At 47.2% G+C, this 16718-nt stretch overlaps 3 protein-coding genes across 4 annotated transcripts; 2 read left to right on the top strand and 1 right to left on the bottom strand.

Annotated features, from left to right (window-relative positions):
• The first annotated feature begins 1519 nt into the window (after positions 1-1519).
• On the top strand, positions 1520-7106 carry LOC120699691 (polyprotein of EF-Ts, chloroplastic-like). 2 transcript variants are annotated; one of them, XM_039983723.1, is made up of 4 exons: positions 1520-1707; positions 2841-4550; positions 5391-6102; positions 6250-7106. In XM_039983723.1, exons 2-4 carry the CDS (start codon positions 2900-2902, stop codon positions 6854-6856), a joined length of 2970 nt encoding a protein of 989 aa, XP_039839657.1. In that variant the 5' UTR covers positions 1520-1707; positions 2841-2899; the 3' UTR covers positions 6857-7106. The 2 variants fall into 2 exon arrangements, with proteins under 2 accessions (XP_039839657.1, XP_039839658.1); XM_039983724.1 differs by lacking the exon at positions 1520-1707 and adding an exon at positions 2026-2515.
• A 330-nt stretch (positions 7107-7436) lies between these two features.
• LOC120699692 (5'-adenylylsulfate reductase-like 6) lies at positions 7437-10485 on the bottom strand. Its single transcript, XM_039983725.1, has 4 exons — positions 10149-10485; positions 8842-9017; positions 8619-8743; positions 7437-8144 (listed from the first exon to the last, which is right to left on the bottom strand). Exons 1-4 carry the CDS (start codon positions 10350-10352, stop codon positions 7726-7728), a joined length of 924 nt encoding a protein of 307 aa, XP_039839659.1. The 5' UTR covers positions 10353-10485; the 3' UTR covers positions 7437-7725.
• Positions 10486-10542: 57 nt separating this feature from the next.
• Positions 10543-14388, top strand: LOC120699693. The gene is made up of 2 exons (XM_039983726.1): positions 10543-11035; positions 14124-14388. Exons 1-2 carry the CDS (start codon positions 10675-10677, stop codon positions 14132-14134), a joined length of 372 nt encoding a protein of 123 aa, XP_039839660.1. The 5' UTR covers positions 10543-10674; the 3' UTR covers positions 14135-14388.
• The last annotated feature ends 2330 nt before the right edge of the window (positions 14389-16718 follow it).

Genomic DNA, 16718 nt, shown 5'->3' with positions numbered 1-16718 from the left:
AGGATAATGGGCAACGTAACAAAATTTTCCTTGTGAGACTAAGGGTTTCTCTGGTGGCGATTCGATTCATGCAGAAAAAAGAGGACACAAGTAGCAGGACTCCAGAGGATTCTCCGATCTCCAGTGGTGCCGACCTATATAGTGGGGTCACATCAAATAAAAAATTGCTTCGTCCTCCCCGAACTCATCCCTCGCGCTAGGAGCTGGAAGTTAGCTGTTGAAAATACTGTGTACTTATAGTTTTTTATACCCCTTGCATCCACTTCTCTTGGGAGTCAAATCCTCACACTGTGTAAAGATTCGATGTTATCCAGTGGTGATGGGTCGAATCTTGAGCTGTCAGCACAGCTCAAGGCTGAGGAGTCTCTCGGTCTCTTTCCTCTGGTACAGCTGAGAGAGGCGAAAAGAGGCGAACGCCGGTTCCGGCGGCGGTTCCGGCGGCCTCCTTTTTTAGCGGCCGGAATGGAGTCGGAGAGGGTGGAGGCCTGAGGAAGCGCCGTGCAGATGTACATATAGTAGCTAGGTCTAGGGTCTGTTCGTCGGCGGTGGTCGTCGACGGAGCTAGGTTTAGCCGGGGAATGTTCTTCTGCGGCTTGTGTTCCGGGGCGGCGTCGACGAGGCGAAGGCGGCGGCGGCGCGAGGAATAATACTCCAACTCTTCTTCGCCCCGATGGTGCTCCACTTCGGTGCCACCGGCGAGTTTGTGAGCTGTTGTACAGGAGTCCGGGCTTGGATCTTCGTCGCGCCTTCTGGTGATGTTGCTCCTGCCCTTTTGCTTCAAGAATGCTGGATGTGCTGCGGGTGCTGTGGAAGGTGGTTGGCTGGTTCTGCCTCGGTCTTCCCTCGGCGGCGGGGTCCGTCGATGGCGAGCTCAGATCCAGGACCAGGATGGGTCGAGGCGTGGCCTCGGTCGATGGGCGACCGCCGATGGCTTCATCCCGCCGTTCGCGACGGGTGTCTTTTTCGACTCCTTTCAAAGCCTGTGTGCGATGGGATTCTTCTTGCTCAAGGTGATGCCCCGCGTCTTCTTCGGTAGCGGCGGCCGGCGACGAGGACGACGAGTGCCTGCGGCTTGCTCTGGATCCAGGGACTTCAGTGCAATTTTTATTTTCTATTGGGTCCTTAGCGCAGTTCAGCTGGGACAGCTGTTTCTGTATCCTCCCCGTGCATCTCTGTATTTATACGCGTATTTGTACGCTTTCCTTACCTAGAAATACAGATACATATTATAAAATAAAAAAAAGATCGCTTTCCAAATGCCACTGGAGAAGCCCTAATAACACTACCGAATGTCAAGTATCATATCACCGAACCCGTGTCATCTGCGCTAGTTATCAATAGAGGAGCGAATATCTAACTACAAATCTACAATGCTCTGTATCAATTAACCACGAGTCACCATTCAAATTCATGTCGGTGTCAGCATGGTACTAGGCGGTAATCCCGCCGGTTGGAGGTCGCCGCGCCGTCGTTTTTTTTTCTTTCTCTCGCGATTTTCACCAAGCCGGCGTCGGGACACGAGTTAGCCCGCGAGCCACATCCTCGCTCCACTCTCCTGCTCTCTCCCTCGAGATAAGGCTATAAAATCCAGCGAGCTAATCCTCTCCCGCTCTCCCCCTCCCCTCCCCTCCGCTTCCCCTCTCCTCGGAGACGAGGAGGCCCGCCGGACCGGCCGGCGGCGCGGCGCGGCACGGCGCGCGCGACCAGGTGACGCCAGGTCCCCGTTCCCTCGCCCGCCCACCTCCGCCGCGCGCGCAATGTGTTCGAGGATATGCCTGCCCCGGTGCCGTGCGCCGTGTCGCAGCCAGCCGTGCCTCCCGCGCTCTCCTCCGCTCCCGTCGGAGGCTCGCAACCCCCTGCTCCGTTCCCGCGGGCGCTTGAACCTTCGTTCGCGCGAGGGCGGCCAGAGACCGAGCAGGGAGGCGCCGGCTCTTCGTTACATGCGCACGCACTTCCATGGCACCGGCGGCGGCATTGGTGGCCTCTCCGCAACTAACCGTGTGCTCTCCGTGCATTTGTAGTCTCTAGTCCTCCCAGCTGCTGCCGTACGTGGTCTGGTTCCATGCCGGGCTCCTGCTGCAGCCCCTGAGTGCTAGCGCGCTGCCCTGTTTCTGGTGATGTAGTTGCCACTTTGTCTAACGGGCTTCCAAACGGAAGAAGAAAAATCTGCGTTCGCGTGCAAAATTGAGGCGTGACAACTTTACGGCAGCTGGAGGTCAACATTGAAGTTCAGTGATGACCGAGGCTGTTCAATTTGAGCTTTGGGGGTGCAAACTTGTGGTGCGGCAATCCCACTCTGCAGCAATATAGACATCTGGCGTCTGATTCGTTCGGCCTTCAGATTGGAGCAGAAGTGTCTGCTCCTGCTCAACTGAGCGGAGATCCGTTTATAGCTTGCAAGACATCGCGTAGAGTATCTTATTCATGGTTCAAGCTTTTCAGAAGTGCTTGGTCTAACACTGCAATCTATCCACAATTGCTCTTTTGGCTGTGGGTTATTTTATTTCATTATTAGGTGATGTAGAGCGGCTCCAATTTTGAGTTTTGACTTGCCCAGATAAATACAATTTAGTTATTCGATCATGAAAATAGACCAATGGAGCCTTCTTTTTTGGGAACCATTGAACATGCCTTCCCTGAAAATGGTACTCTTTTCCAATATTGTGATGCCTTATGCTTAACGTTTGCAACAGATACTCCTGCAACTTTTAGTTCGGATTTTGTATTTCCTTTTGGCAAATGTTGTACTTGGTATGCCCTTACAGTTTTTTTTTGGTATCTATTTTGCTGGCATTAAGATCTCATTGCTTTTTGTCTAAAGAGTTTTCTCTGCTGCACAGGTTCTGAAGGAATCAAGAGTCTGATATAGTTGCTGGATAATTAATTCCCTTGATTCAAAATGATGCCAGTGATTCATTGTTCTGTTGGCAATATTAGCCTGTTTCACATTGGAAGTATCAGGAGCAGCCGAGAAATCCAGATAAGAAGATTACAGGGCTCAGCTAGGTATTCAAGGGTAGCATCACCATCACCTCGAAGACTGTTGCATCCACAAACAGCATTTCACTTGATCAGTATTTACAAAACAAGAAGCTGGTCCTCAGCCCAGAGGCAAAGAACCTTGTCTGCTGCAACTGTGGGAACTGATGTCACAGTGGAGGATCAGAATCCATCCCCTTCAGGAGAAACTTCCGATGAAAACTCTGATGAGGCTGCACCTGATGCTGTTGAAGCAAGTGAGCAAGCTGAGGCTAGCACGGACCAAGCTTCTTCTGCCCGTAAATTAGGACGCAACATAAGGAACAGTGAGATGCCTCCACTGACTGATGAGGATCTAGTTCCTGGTGCATCTTTTACTGGGAAGGTGAGGTCTATTAAACCATTCGGAGTTTTTGTTGACATTGGAGCATACACGGAAGGCCTTGTCCATATCTCCCGAGTAAGTGATGGGTTTGTAAAAGATATATCTTCCCTCTTCACTGTTGGACAAGAGGTGTCGGTAAGATTGCTTGAAGCAAATAAGGAAACAGGGCGCATCTCTCTTACCATGCGGGAAGGTGATGATTATGTCAAGCCAAAAAAGGAAGCACCTAAGGCTACAACTGGTGGCCGGAGTGCCACTGCGACTCCCAGAAGCTCACCTAGGCAAACAAAGGAAAGGCAGGAAGCCAAGGCAACAAGCGAGTCAAAATATGCACCAGGTCAATCTCTGAATGGCACTGTGAAAAGTACAACAAGAGCTGGGACATTTGTGACGCTACCTGATGGGAGTGAAGGGTTCCTTCCCAGAGAAGAGGAAGCAGTGGCATTGTTTACCCTTATTGGGCAATCTGCAATGGAAGTTGGTAAACAAATAAGGGTTAAAGTATTGAATGTAGCACAAGGTCAGGCCACTTTGACAATGAAAGACGTGGAAGATGATGAAGATGATTTGCAAACGCTGAACACGGAGCTTAAGCGGGACTGGTCCAGAGGAACTAATGCGTTTGAGTTGGCTTTCCGTAGGAACAAGGAGATCTCTGCATTCTTGGATCAGAGAGAAAAGACAAAAGTGCTGGAAGTACAAGCAGCTGCTGGGGTAGCAGTAGTTGAAGCTGATAGTTCAGCTTCTGCTACAGAAACTGAAGGAAAAGAGGAGGTTAGCTTTTCTGTAGAAGCTGCCACCACTAGTGTCGAGGAAGCTGCTCCAGTAGATGAGGAAAGTGGTGAAGAATTGAGCTCTGTGGCAGCATCTGAGGCCTCTTCTCAGGAGGGAATTGAGGATTGTACTTCTGTGGCAGACACTGCTGATGACCAAACTGTAGAATCTCGAAGCGCACCTACAATTGGTGTTGAGCTGTCCTCCAATGGGGTCCCGGATAGTACTGGTGTGTCTTCAGTTTCAGAAACTGAGGATAAACCTGACGAGCCTGAAGAATCTTCAGCAGTAGAAGAGGTTCCTGTAACTGCAAGTATCGGGGCAGTGGAGCCAGCTGCACCAGCTGAGGCAAGTGAGAAAACTGGTGCAGAGGTTGCTGCTGCTGGAGTTGAACAAGAAAGCACAACTACAGGTCTGTAGTAATCTTATGAGCAAGTCAGTGATGTTATCCCCTATAAAGGCTTTGACATGCAATAATCTGATAAGCCACGCCTTATCTGCAAAAGCCTCTTGAAGGAGCAACCCTGCCTAATTTGATTAGGGGATGCTAGAATAGATTGCAACAACCTGTTCAAGCTACTGTTTTTTTTCCAATTACTTTTGCAGATATCTCATGTTAATTTGTTTGTCCCATTGTTTTTTCATACATCAGTAAACTTCAAGGTTTTGAGTTCTACCCCTGATAACCAAAAATTTTGGGTTGATCTGGTTGTTATGCTTTTGCTGTACAAGATCATAAACAATTCAATTTCACCTCACCTTGTGCTGTATTCTTTAGGTCAATCATTTCTCCACATTTGTGAATATTTTTTAGTTGTGTTTTCTGTGGCATGTCTACTGCATGCTTTGCTTAAACTTTTGTATATGATAAAAATATGTTACTTGTCTACTGATGCTTTAAACATAAACAAAGCTGACCTCCTGATGGTATATAAATAAAATCCTGTAACTTGGCTACTTACTATGTTTCTTGAAATAAATAACAGCTTTGTCCAAATTTTTATTTCCGCCAATGTTTATTCTACAATGTGATTGTCGAACATAATTCTCAAAATTTTTAGTGCAAATTAAGAATGATACTAAAGTCTTGTATTTGAATTGTTATTTCCTTTAATCACTTCATGCTCCTTTGTGGACATGCTCTACCCTGAATTTTCCTTGGCAAAAAGTTCACTGCACATTTCAATTTGTTGGCAAACTATTGCTAGGACGCACAAGAAAGATTTTGACAGTCTTTTCTGCACTTGAGCAGCCACTATTTCTCCTTCCCTTGTGAAGCAATTGCGTGAAGCAACTGGAGCAGGCATGATGGACTGCAAAAAGGCTCTCACAGAAACAGGGGGTGACATTGAGAAAGCGCAAGAATTCCTACGAAAGAAAGGGTTGGCGGCTGCTGACAAGAGGGCCGGCAGAGCAACTGCTGAGGGAAGAATTGGTTCTTACATACATGACAGCAGGATCGGGGTCCTTATTGAAGTGAATTGTGAGACCGACTTTGTATCCCGAGGTGACATCTTCAAAGAGTTAGTTGATGATCTTGCCATGCAAGTTGCTGCTTGCCCTCAAGTGCAGTACATCTCTATTGATGACGTCCCTGAGGAGGTTGTGAAGAAGGAGACAGACCTGGAGATGCAGAGGGAGGACCTCTTGTCAAAACCTGAGCAGATCCGGGCTAAGATTGTTGAAGGACGTGTAAAGAAGAGGCTTGGAGAATTTGCATTGTTCGAACAGCCATTCATAAAGAATGACAAGGTCACAATAAGTGATTGGGTGAAGCAAACCATAGCTACAACTGGAGAGAACATGAAGGTTAAGAGATTTGCCCGGTACAACCTCGGTGAAGGGTTGGAGAAGAAAAGCCAGGATTTTGCTGCTGAAGTTGCAGCCCAGACAGTAGCGAAGCCACCACCATCTGCTCCTCCAAAGGAGGACAAGCTTGCTGAAATGACAGAATCTGCTGAAAAGTAATATCCCTCATGCCTGAGTGTGCTTATGTTTGTGATTGTGTGCACAACATGTGCTCCAGTGTGTGTTTTAGGCATTTCTGACTGAATTATGCTGTTATGCTTTTTAGAGGTAACATGGCTCACATTTGACATACATGTTTCCAGGAAGCCAGCTGTCGCAGTTTCAGCTGCATTGGTAAAGCAACTCCGCGATGAAACTGGTGCTGGTATGATGGACTGCAAGAAAGCGCTGGCTGAGACTGGTGGTGACCTTCAGTTGTCTCAGGAGTTCCTGAGGAAGAAGGGTCTCTCATCTGCAGACAAGAAATCATCTCGCCTAGCTGCTGAAGGCCTAATAGGCTCCTACATCCATGACAACCGTATTGGATGCATGATTGAGGTCAACTCCGAGACTGATTTTGTGGCTCGCAATGAGAAGTTCAAGGAGCTTGTGAATGACCTCGCAATGCAAGTGGTGGCCTGCCCACAGGTTGACTATGTCTCGGTGGAGGACATCCCAGAGAGCATCATCAGCAAGGAAAAGGATATTGAGATGCAGAGGGAGGACCTGCAGTCCAAACCTGAGAACATCAGGGAGAAGATTGTCGAAGGGCGGATAGCAAAGAGGCTTGGGGTGATGGCCCTCCTGGAGCAGCCCTATATCAAGGATGACAGCAAAACGGTGAAGGATCTTGTAAAGGAGACGATTGCCTCCCTCGGGGAGAACATCAAGGTGCGGAGGTTTATCCGGTACACCCTTGGCGAGGATTGATTGACAACACAGTGACCTCAGTTACCGTCTTGACATGAGAAGTTGGGCACATTTTGATTTGAGAAGGTGCATAGCTGTTGTTAGTATGTACTCAGTTCCATCTGTAATTTTTTATCACCTGTTACTATTCTTCCTTTGTTAAAAAGAGAACTTCTTAGCACTCTGTAGATTACAAGAGAAGGTCAATATGTCCATCAAAGCATTACAACAACATTACGGCAAATTAAATCTTGTATCTTTTTTGGTGGTTTGTTTCAAAGTTCTTGCCCAATCCGTTAGCATCAATAAAAAATGTAAGATTGATGCTAACGGATATTACAAGCAAATGAGGAACTTCTACTTTGAAAATGGAAGGCATCAGAAAATGAAGCTTCCTTATCAGATATATGGGTGATAGTCTGGTCTACGGGTTATGGGTGGTGGTCTAGTCTATGGATGGATTGATTGTCATTAGAATGTTTGGGATGTTTTTGTTTCTATATTTAGGCTGTGCATCCCACTAAGCAGAGGCGGGGAGTATTTTTTCAAGACTTTGTATCAACCCAATGTAATGCTCTTGAAATTTAATAAAGCTTCCTTATAAAAAAAATCAGAAAAATGAAGCTTGAAGATGTCTTGACAAAGTATTCAGGGTAGGGAAAGAACTTATGCTGCGTCTTCTGTTGCAAAAGGCTAGACACAGCCTGATGGTCACTCAGGGCTAATGTTACAGTATGATTTACAAAGGTTCAACAGTATCCCTACGATTTACATGCTACAAACAAGATGTATCTTTCTGAGCAGAGATCTTATCTGTCTCTACATGCTCATCTGAGTTACAAGAGCTACTTCATCCAGCGCAACTCAATGAATCAGCACACTCTTCACAGTTACAAGGTCGAGCCCATCAATCCAACAGCAGCTCGGGGAGAAGATTGCCCACCAAGCGACACTGAAGCAAGAGACGACGCCCAGACCCTAGCATTCTTAGCTCCAGCCACGAGCCTCAACTTGCTCCACACCTTCCTCACATCCACAGCGTGGGGCACACATTCAAGCAGCTGGTTCAATTTGGCAAGGATTCCAAGGTTGATTTGCTGAAAGTACTGGGTCCAGAAGCCTTTGATGAGAGCGAAGAACTTTGGGAAGAAGAACAAGAATATCCTCAGGCAAATAAATAGGATACTGAATGCTAGGTAGGGTTCTCGCTTCACTGCTTCACTAATAGAGCTGTTCCAAAGCTTAGCGTAATGTGTGTTCTGAGCTGCGCTCCACTTCCGAGGACCAATATATGCGACTGGTTCCTGGCCTGCATGAAACCAACTCTTCCTTGAGTAAAGTAACATAAATTGGTTTCTTCTTTTCTTTTCCACCAATAATATTCGAAATATTTTAATTATTATAAGTTATAACTAATAGTAGTGCAGCATGTAACGTTTATAATGTGATATAATGGTAGTTGCAACAATATATTAGGCATAATTCATATCATCATTTCATTAAAGAAGGAACAGCGAATAACATACACAGAGTACACACTCGCGCACGCAGAAAAACGAATACACAACATACACACAAACACACATACACACGCATGCGTAACCGCGCAGATGCGCGTGCGCGCAGAGCGCCCCCAAAAGAAAAAAAAATGCGCCACTGAATAATTGCATGATGTAACTAGTGTTTGGTATAACAGCATATATTGGCTTTGGCTTATTGCATAATAAATATTGCAAGATACGGACGACAGATTTTAATATATAATTAAAATAAATAAACATACCTGTTACAGCAGTGTAAAAGTTGGCCATAGAGTTGAGATCTTTAGATCCAAGAGGCCAGAATGCGTATGATCCATGAGTTATTATTATGGAAGGCAGTGTACGGACAGCATATCTTGAAAAAATGCTGCAAATGATAAAAGGAAAGAGGTTATAGCTATGGACGTTGGCTATATTAATGCCAATGAAAGGTAACAACTACACTAGAACATATTTGGGTCTTACGCAGGCATGACGTTGGACTCTTCGACAGCCAAGTGCTTAATCCGCGGAAACATTGAGCTCAGATCATCAAAGAGTGGTCTCATTCGTTGCGAGAAAGGGCACCACGATGCGTAGAAAAGCACAGCTGTGTACTCTTTGTTGCCATCTAACATCCTGATAAGTTCCTCTCCATTAACCTGCCAAAATGTTTGAAGTGAGTTTCATATTACACACCTCAGATCCAAAGTGACCCAGCAAACATTACACTACACATTACACAATAGAACTCTAAGCCAACCAAGCAAAAGTCATCATATAGTTTTGCATACTCCTTTACAAAATTATTACGGGCTTTGGCGATAAGAAAAAGTTATTATGGGCTATCCACTGTATCATGCTCTGCTGTCACATTTATGCCTCTTGCTCGAATTAAAGAACAAAGCACCATATGGCATCCGTCAGTTTTAACTTGTAGCCGATTAAATTCCATTGAAGCACCATGTACCTCTCTACCAGCAACTAATCTTTATACCCAGCAGCACTACTTCATGACTCTACATTAGTCCCAAGCTTTCCCATTAGTGCTACAGCCATTCACTATCAATTATCAGATGAACTTTTGAGTCATTCCAACTAGGACCATGTGCATCATACACTTAGACAACGGAGGAAGATACAAAAAATACAAGAAAAATACTTCACTTGTTGGAAAGTTGCCACCTCATCATCAACCAATAAAAAACGCAAAGCAAATCACAAGAGAGAAATTCTTGAAAGGTAATAATTTTGAACCAGGACGTCAGGGGTGTATAGGCTCAAAAATAGATTTGGCAGATCCTGATAGAACGATAAAACGAAAGACCAAGAACAGGAACATAGGCTACGTATCACACTGTTCTTGATACTCTGCGTTGGCTAGTTTAGCTATCTTGCTTCAAAAATTCCGTCAACACGATGGGAAGGGAATCACGAAAGCGATTCTACAACGAAAGTAATGACATCAATCCACTAAGCCAGTTTGGTTTCGATTCCTCCAACTATCTCTGCGAAACTTGGAAAACGCAACATTATTTACCCATGGCTCCCCAGGAGAATCCACCCTAATCAGTGAAGAAACCAAGAGGAGCCAATTTTTGAGATGGAAACAGCATCAAGAAGTATGAACAGCACCGAAATTTCTCAACATCAGCATCGGAGCGCGCGCAAGAGAGAGATCCGCCGGGAACCCGCACGCCGTACCGCCGGATTCACCCTCCCGGAAGCATAGATTTTGTGGCCAACCGAACAGCCACACGGCCAGAGGATAGAGCTGGGAGACACACACGCACCTCCTCGGCCGGGCATCCCTCAGCCGAGACGGGGCAGCTTGCCCGGAGCGCGGCGGCGAAAGGCGGCAGCCCGCCTTTGAGGCCCGGACACCGCCTCAAATCCGGCTCCACCGGCGCCTTGTCCCGTGCAGATGCAGCAGCCGGCGCCGGCAAGGGGAGCAGCGCCAGCAGCAGGAGGAGGGGGAGGAGGAGGCGGCCGGCCATGGCGACGGAGGCGAGAGGGGGGCGGAGGAGTGAGATTTCTTGGCCTTCTCGAGGGTCAGCTTTGGAATCTTTGGAGATTTGGTATGCTCTTCTTGGAATCGGGGCCGGATGGGACGGCCGTACTCTTTACGGCATTGGATAGTATGTCGAGCATTCTTATATATTAGGTGAGTTAGTTAAATAAAAAAAAACAAAAAAATCCCATTTAACAAAAAAATCCCGGGAGCATCGCTAGGCAAAGATGCAGCACTGAGCGCTCGCCATCCAGCCCTCCCGCGCCATTCCCGTGCGGATTTGTCCGCCCTCCGCTCCCTCCCAGGCCATGCTCCGGCGCACGGCCCCAACCTCCGTGCGCTCCGGCGAGGGAAAGCTTCGCTTCGCCGCCGGCGCAAGCCATCGGGGGCGCAGGCCCCCGCCCCTAGGACCCAGCCCGGAGCGCTCCGACGAGGGCCGCCGCCCCGAGGACCCAGCCCCGGCGCGCTCCGACGAGGGCGAGCTTCGCCGCGGGCGTGGGCCGCCGCTGCGAGGACCCTGCCTTGCTTCGCCGTCGCGCCACCCTAGCCCTCGTCGGCGGCTGCATGCTCGGAGGTCGCGCTCGGATTTGGCCGCCCACCGCCGGATCTGGCCGTGGTCACCCAGCTGCCGCTCCCACCTGGCCGGATTTGGCCGCTCGCCGCCTTCAGGTACGAGAATGAATTGTTCAAGGCCGTCTGTTGTGGTTGCTCGTCGCTGCATTCATTCTCGGTTCCGTCCGTTCCCCAGCTAGCAAGGCCGACAGAAACATGGATTGTTTTTTTTTTTTAATTTCACAATGGTTACTAGAGGTGTGCACCCGGGGCTCCACGGTCGGTCCGAGCCTCGGCCGAGAGCGTGCAGGATCGATGGAGAGCGGCGGCGCCGGCGTTAGGCAATATCAGCGAGGTCGCGTGAAGGTGGAAGCGGAACAGTCCGATGCAGATTGGTGATGTGGACCCAGTTTTGAATATAGCCATCATATTTTAGCTAGTCTTTTGGATTACCCCATGGAATTAGGGAGTTCTATATTTTTACAAAGAGGTATAATCTTCTTATCTAGCTAACAAAATACAAGAGTTCTTGGAGATGCTCTAAGGCTGAGTTCAACAGAGAGGGCATAAGCAATTTTGCCTCTCTGATCATCATTGTTCATACGAGGAAACTCCTCCAACAGAGAAGACAAACACGGAAGGTAGATTGACTTCGAGAAGAGAGGCGATGCAATCTCAAACGCATCCGCAGGAGCGCCGCGGGATCCCAACCACCAAGCCTTCACGCCGCGGCTCGGAACGGAAGGAGGAGCCACCGTCCACGGTCCCCGCCACCATGGCCGCCCCGTCCGCCGCTGCTAGACCTCCGCGGGCAAAGGACTCGCGCTTGAGGCTGCCACGGAGCTCGACCGGCGGCGCGCAGATCCGAGCCCGAGCTCGGCCATGGCCTCCACCGCGTGCGGATCCGGCGCCGTGCGGGCCTCCGCCAAGACAGAGAGGAGGAGGAGGGAGGGAGGGCGCGGAGGTGGCTGTCGCGCCATGGCCTTCTCGCGGCGGAGAAGGAGGCGGCCGGCGGCCGAGGGAGCAGCGGAGGCCGTCGGGGAGCAGGGTTAAAAAAACCGACCGGAACCGGTCCGGTTACCGCGGTAACCGGTCTAACCGGTCCGGACCGGTTCCGGTTTGGGCCGGTTTCAAATCGGCCAAATATAAAATTCAAATTTGAATTCAAAAAATAAAAAATTCCCAAAAAATCCTAAAAATACTTCAAGTTGCGACGAATCTAATGGTGTCAATTTTTTTCAAATATTCGTTCATTTAGTATACTTTGCGAGCATTTGAAATTAAACCTAAAAAGAAAAGCGTGTATACAAAAATATACAAATACAAATATTCAAATTTTGAACTAAAGTCGGTTTTTTGTTCAACTCCCCGGTTCCCACTCAAACCGGATCGGTTACCGGTCAAACTGGTCTGGTTTACCGGTGCAAACCGGTTGAACTAACATTTTGAATTGGAATTTGAATTTGACTGGTACCGGTTTCCGGTCAAACTGGACCGGTAAACCGGAACCGGACCCCGCCGGTTTCAGGGTACCGGTCGGGAAAAAAAACCTTGTCGGGGAGGAGGGGCGCGGTGGCGGAGAGAGAGAGAGGAGCGAGGGAGGCCGAAGGTGAAGGCCGCGCGCCCGCCGCCGTGCCGCGCGACCGCCCCCTGGAGCTCCCCGCCAGCATCCACCGGCGCAGGCCAGCTCGAGCTCCCCGCCCGCACCGGCCCCGCGGCGGGATGGTGCGCAGGCCGCCTGCGGGATGGGGAGGAGGGGGCGGCGGCGAGCTAAAGGGGGAGGGAGCAGAGGAGGTGCGGCGCAGGGGGGAGGGACGGAGAGGTAGATTTTTTGCTTGAGTTGTTGAAGATCAGTTTTTTTAGCAACAGTGATGCAATTCCTGTGCGCGAGGCAAACCCACTAATGCCTCTCTCATTTCGCATTGGCTTGTTGGAGTCAGCCTAAAACCCGCATATATCCGCTCCTATATGGAACTATTTCTTGTGTTATTGGTTTTGTGTTATAGTTTGGGTTTTTTTTGTGTGTGTGACACACTCTGAAAATTATATTTTGTGCGCTGCACACTTCACTACCTAAATATAGTATGCAGCACACTCTGAATGTTTCATTTTGTGTGTGGCACATTGCTCCATTAAACAACTCTTTTACAACCTAAGAGGTGAGAAGGTAGGGTAAAAAGACCAAAATGCCTCCAGAACTTTATCACCTCACCTCATCCTCCGTTCGCGTGGATGGAGGTGCTTCCTGCACAGTCGCACCCGGCGGCGCCCCCACCCCACGGCCCACGTGAGCACCAGAGACGCCCCCCGGGCGCATCTGCCGCCCCTGCGCGCGCATCTGGGCTCGTGTCCGCCGCCCATTCGTGCGCGCGCATCTGGGCCCTTCGTTCGCCGCCCCTTCGTCCGCCGCCCCTCATGTGTCGTTCCGCCGTGCAGATCCGTGTCACCCCAGCATGCGCGTGCGCCCATCGATGACGACCGCACTGCCCCCATCCTAACATGATGTCGTTGAATGGATCCCCAATTCCCCGGCATGGTGTGCGGCGGCTACACAACACGAGATCTCTGATGAAGGCGTTGGACTTATCATGGGTTCCAGATGGGTAAGATAAGGTCATCCTTTGCTTTCGTTGAAGTTGTAGCGTTCATAAATAATTTGGACCCGTCTTTTTTTCATTCTTTAGGATGGATTGCAACACAGCCTGTAGATTTTCCATCCACATTCTTGGCTATTATGAGCATGACACATGTATATTTAGTAAGCTTTTGGGACAAGGTTGCATGTGAGTATAGCGACATTGATTCGGATTCCACATTGCTTGCTGCAATTGATATGTATTGGGACATAAGAAGGCTTTCCTGTGGTAGTTTCAGTCATTAATTAGCCATGTCATGTTATCAGTTTATGTACTGAAGTTGCTGCTGTTGATATGAAATCAAGTCAATTGTTGATATGTAGTGCTGAAATTGAGTCGGATCTTGTTAACAATGCACCTAAAAGCAAGAGGACCAAGAAGAAGGAAGTGATCACATTAGGAGCCAGCCCAAGCACACCATTGAAGTTGCAACATGCGCCAGCAACACCATCTAGTCCATTTGATCTAAATTGTAGTCCTGGGCACTAACTAGGAGGTCATCTATATACACCTTGTTCTAATATCAATATACATACTTAATTTTTTCTCTAATTTTTGTTTTCTTTCAGAGCTGAGCTAGGAAAATTGCAGTGGAGGAGCTGAGGTGCATGGAAGAATGGCACTAGACCATCTCATGAACGTCTGATGTGTGTGGTTGTTTGTGTGTGGGGGTAAACTGAATGATCTAAGTCTGATGTGTGTGGTTGTTTGTGTGTGGGGGTAAACTGAATGATCTAAATCTTTTGACATGCCAAGTTGATGTAATTTGTGACATGTTAACATCTTTTGACATGTCAAATTGATATAATTTGTGACATGCTGTCAATTATCCTACATAACTTGTGTTGAATGTTGTGGCTGCAACACTGCCATTGGATGGCTTTGGAAGGCCCTGTAATACATCTAGGGGCATTTTGGTCCTTTTATCCAGCCTTCTCTCACCTCCCAGACAGTAAAAGAATTATTTAGGGGGGGGGGCAATGTGCAGTGCACAAAACTAAACATTCAAGGTGTGCTGCAGACTAAATCGGAGAGTGGGGTGTGCAACGCACAAATCATCGTTTTTAGGGTGTGTCTCAGACAAAAAAAACTGTATAGTTTGTTGATGTTTCCCCTTCCTCGGCCACAAGATTGATAAAATTTGGTGCAAGAGTAAGAATAAAAGAGCCGCCAGATATGAAGAAGGGTAAGTTGAGGGAGTTGTGTGATGAACACAAGAGTAAGAATTAGTCATGTAGCGAGGACACACGCCATGCAAAGAAAAACTCATAGACGATGCTGTGATCTTTGGATCCTCATCCAACATCCAAAATGTAAATTCATTTCTTTGAAGAATGCGTTTGGATAAGTTTGTTGCGCAACTATAAAAGACAAGCAAAGTCTCCTCTAGAGTTTCACCAGCACCTGCTTAACCTTCTTGTTCATCGTATGGCAGCAGCCTTGGTGTAAAGAAATAGCTCGATCCTAGTGCTCGTGAACCAAACAAGAAACAGGATGGCTCCGTCCAGCTTGCTCCTAGACCAAACACACCCTAAAAAATCATAACCGATGAACACGATGAGCTGGGACGAAACCACGTCAGTCCAACGTGTTCCTGCCGTTTTGCGCCGTCCAAACTTTTCCTTTACACTTCCTTTGCAGCGGCCGCTACCTGCTGTTAGCACTTAGTAGCACAGTTGCCCCATTCTGAATCTTAATGCCCGCCGGGTTTGCTTGCCATGCTGGGCTGTCTGGGTAAAGTTAAACCAAGGCCCCTGAGCTACGTTTGAATAATGTAATAGTCCTTTATATTTTATTTCTTGCGGGGACCTCCCAATGTTTTGGGTATTCGTTGCCATGGATGGATGCATGATTGCATCTTTAGACGAGTGGACGGCGTTCAATGTGAGGACACAGTGAAATTTTTGCTGCAACATTCTCATTCCGGTTTTCCTATTTTCTCTCTAATTTTAGGCGCGGCGTCACATGCATGAAAAAGTTGGTCTCGGGCCTAATTTGATATACGACACACAAAACATTCAAAACTAAACTTTTAATGAAAAAAAGTCCATCACCTAGTTTGATAAGTCGTAGTGCCTTACTTATAAAAAAACATTTCTTTTCTTTGAAGAACTAAGAATTTTCGTAGCAAGTAATAAGCACAAGGACAAATGGAAAGTGGAAAATGCATTCCCGCAATTGTACGTCAACCATGAAAATTTTAAGCCTCCAGCTGATTTATTCTCCATGTCTATCATCCTGTACAGTTTTCATTCGCAAGCAGAACCTGAATAATTCAAGTCCTGGCCTCGTGCACTAAGTCGTTGTCACTGGTTTTGAAAATGTGAAAAACAGCAAGAGTGCCATGCTATCATTGACTTACAGCAGTGTTTATAAGCTGGCTTGCCAAGTTGTTGCAAGAAATATCTAGTTTTCACGCACGAAAAATATATATTGGGTTTAACTTAGGCGATTATCAAGTACTTTTATACATTTTTCAAATATATGACTTTGAACTGAAAATTAGTTTATTCTAAACACCATCATATATTCTAAAAACAGGTATTTTTAAGTTGCTTGAGTTGGAGGGACCTGGGAATGACTTTAACCAGCTCAGAAAGTGAATATTCTATCCTAAATTACCAAAAAAAACCTCTGGAAAAATATCCAATTACATTGATACCCAGCCCACAAAAGGACATTCTCCATTCTGGCAATCTCCTTGGTACAGAGTCTTCTACCAAAGTCATCAATACAGTCTTCTTCCAAAAAGTCACCTATATTTCGTGGCAGCTCGATCCAAATATTTTATATCAACTCACATCTTGGACACGTAGTCACCCACAAGTTTTTTGATATCCCAGTTGTACTTGTGGCGAAGACACATTTCTAAGTTTAGACCCACTCTTATCTATGATGGATCTTCAAGGTTGTTTTATGAAAGGAAAGTACCATGTTTTGGTTTAACCAACAACTAACACCGGTTCATCATCTGATGATTGTATCAATACCAGGTCCAGTCACAACTTATGACGTATAGCATTAGGTAAATATCACTTCAGCATTAGGTAAATATTGTACGTTGCTGACAATTGCATCAGAACACGACATTTTTCAGTTTAACTTTTTCGTGACCTATAATTAAAAGAAAAATAGAACAACCTAACACACTAACTCAAGTAAAT

The sequence above is a fragment of the Panicum virgatum genome, chromosome 3K, assembly GCF_016808335.1.
Source record: "Panicum virgatum strain AP13 chromosome 3K, P.virgatum_v5, whole genome shotgun sequence".
Classification (NCBI taxonomy): domain Eukaryota; kingdom Viridiplantae; phylum Streptophyta; class Magnoliopsida; order Poales; family Poaceae; genus Panicum; species Panicum virgatum.
The sequence above is the reverse complement of the archived record's forward strand: the minus strand, read 5'-3'. Positions and strand labels throughout refer to the sequence as shown.

Bases quoted from the DNA above. Each gene is read 5' to 3' on its own strand.
- LOC120699691 (XM_039983723.1), top strand. From the start codon at position 2,900: ATGATGCCAGTGATTCATTGTTCTGTTGGCAATATTAGCCTGTTTCAC. The intron at 4,551-5,390 runs GTCTGTAGTAAT...GCACTTGAGCAG, and splicing joins ACAAGAAAGCACAACTACAG to CCACTATTTCTCCTTCCCTT. The intron at 6,103-6,249 runs GTAATATCCCTC...ACATGTTTCCAG, and splicing joins ATGACAGAATCTGCTGAAAA to GAAGCCAGCTGTCGCAGTTT.
- LOC120699692 (XM_039983725.1), bottom strand. From the start codon at position 10,352: ATGGCCGGCCGCCTCCTCCTCCCCCTCCTCCTGCTGCTGGCGCTGCTC. The intron at 9,018-10,148 runs GTGCGTGTGTGT...ACATTTTGGCAG, and splicing joins AGGGATGCCCGGCCGAGGAG to GTTAATGGAGAGGAACTTAT. The intron at 8,744-8,841 runs GTAAGACCCAAA...TATCATTTGCAG, and splicing joins GAGTCCAACGTCATGCCTGC to CATTTTTTCAAGATATGCTG.
- LOC120699693 (XM_039983726.1), top strand. From the start codon at position 10,675: ATGCTCCGGCGCACGGCCCCAACCTCCGTGCGCTCCGGCGAGGGAAAG.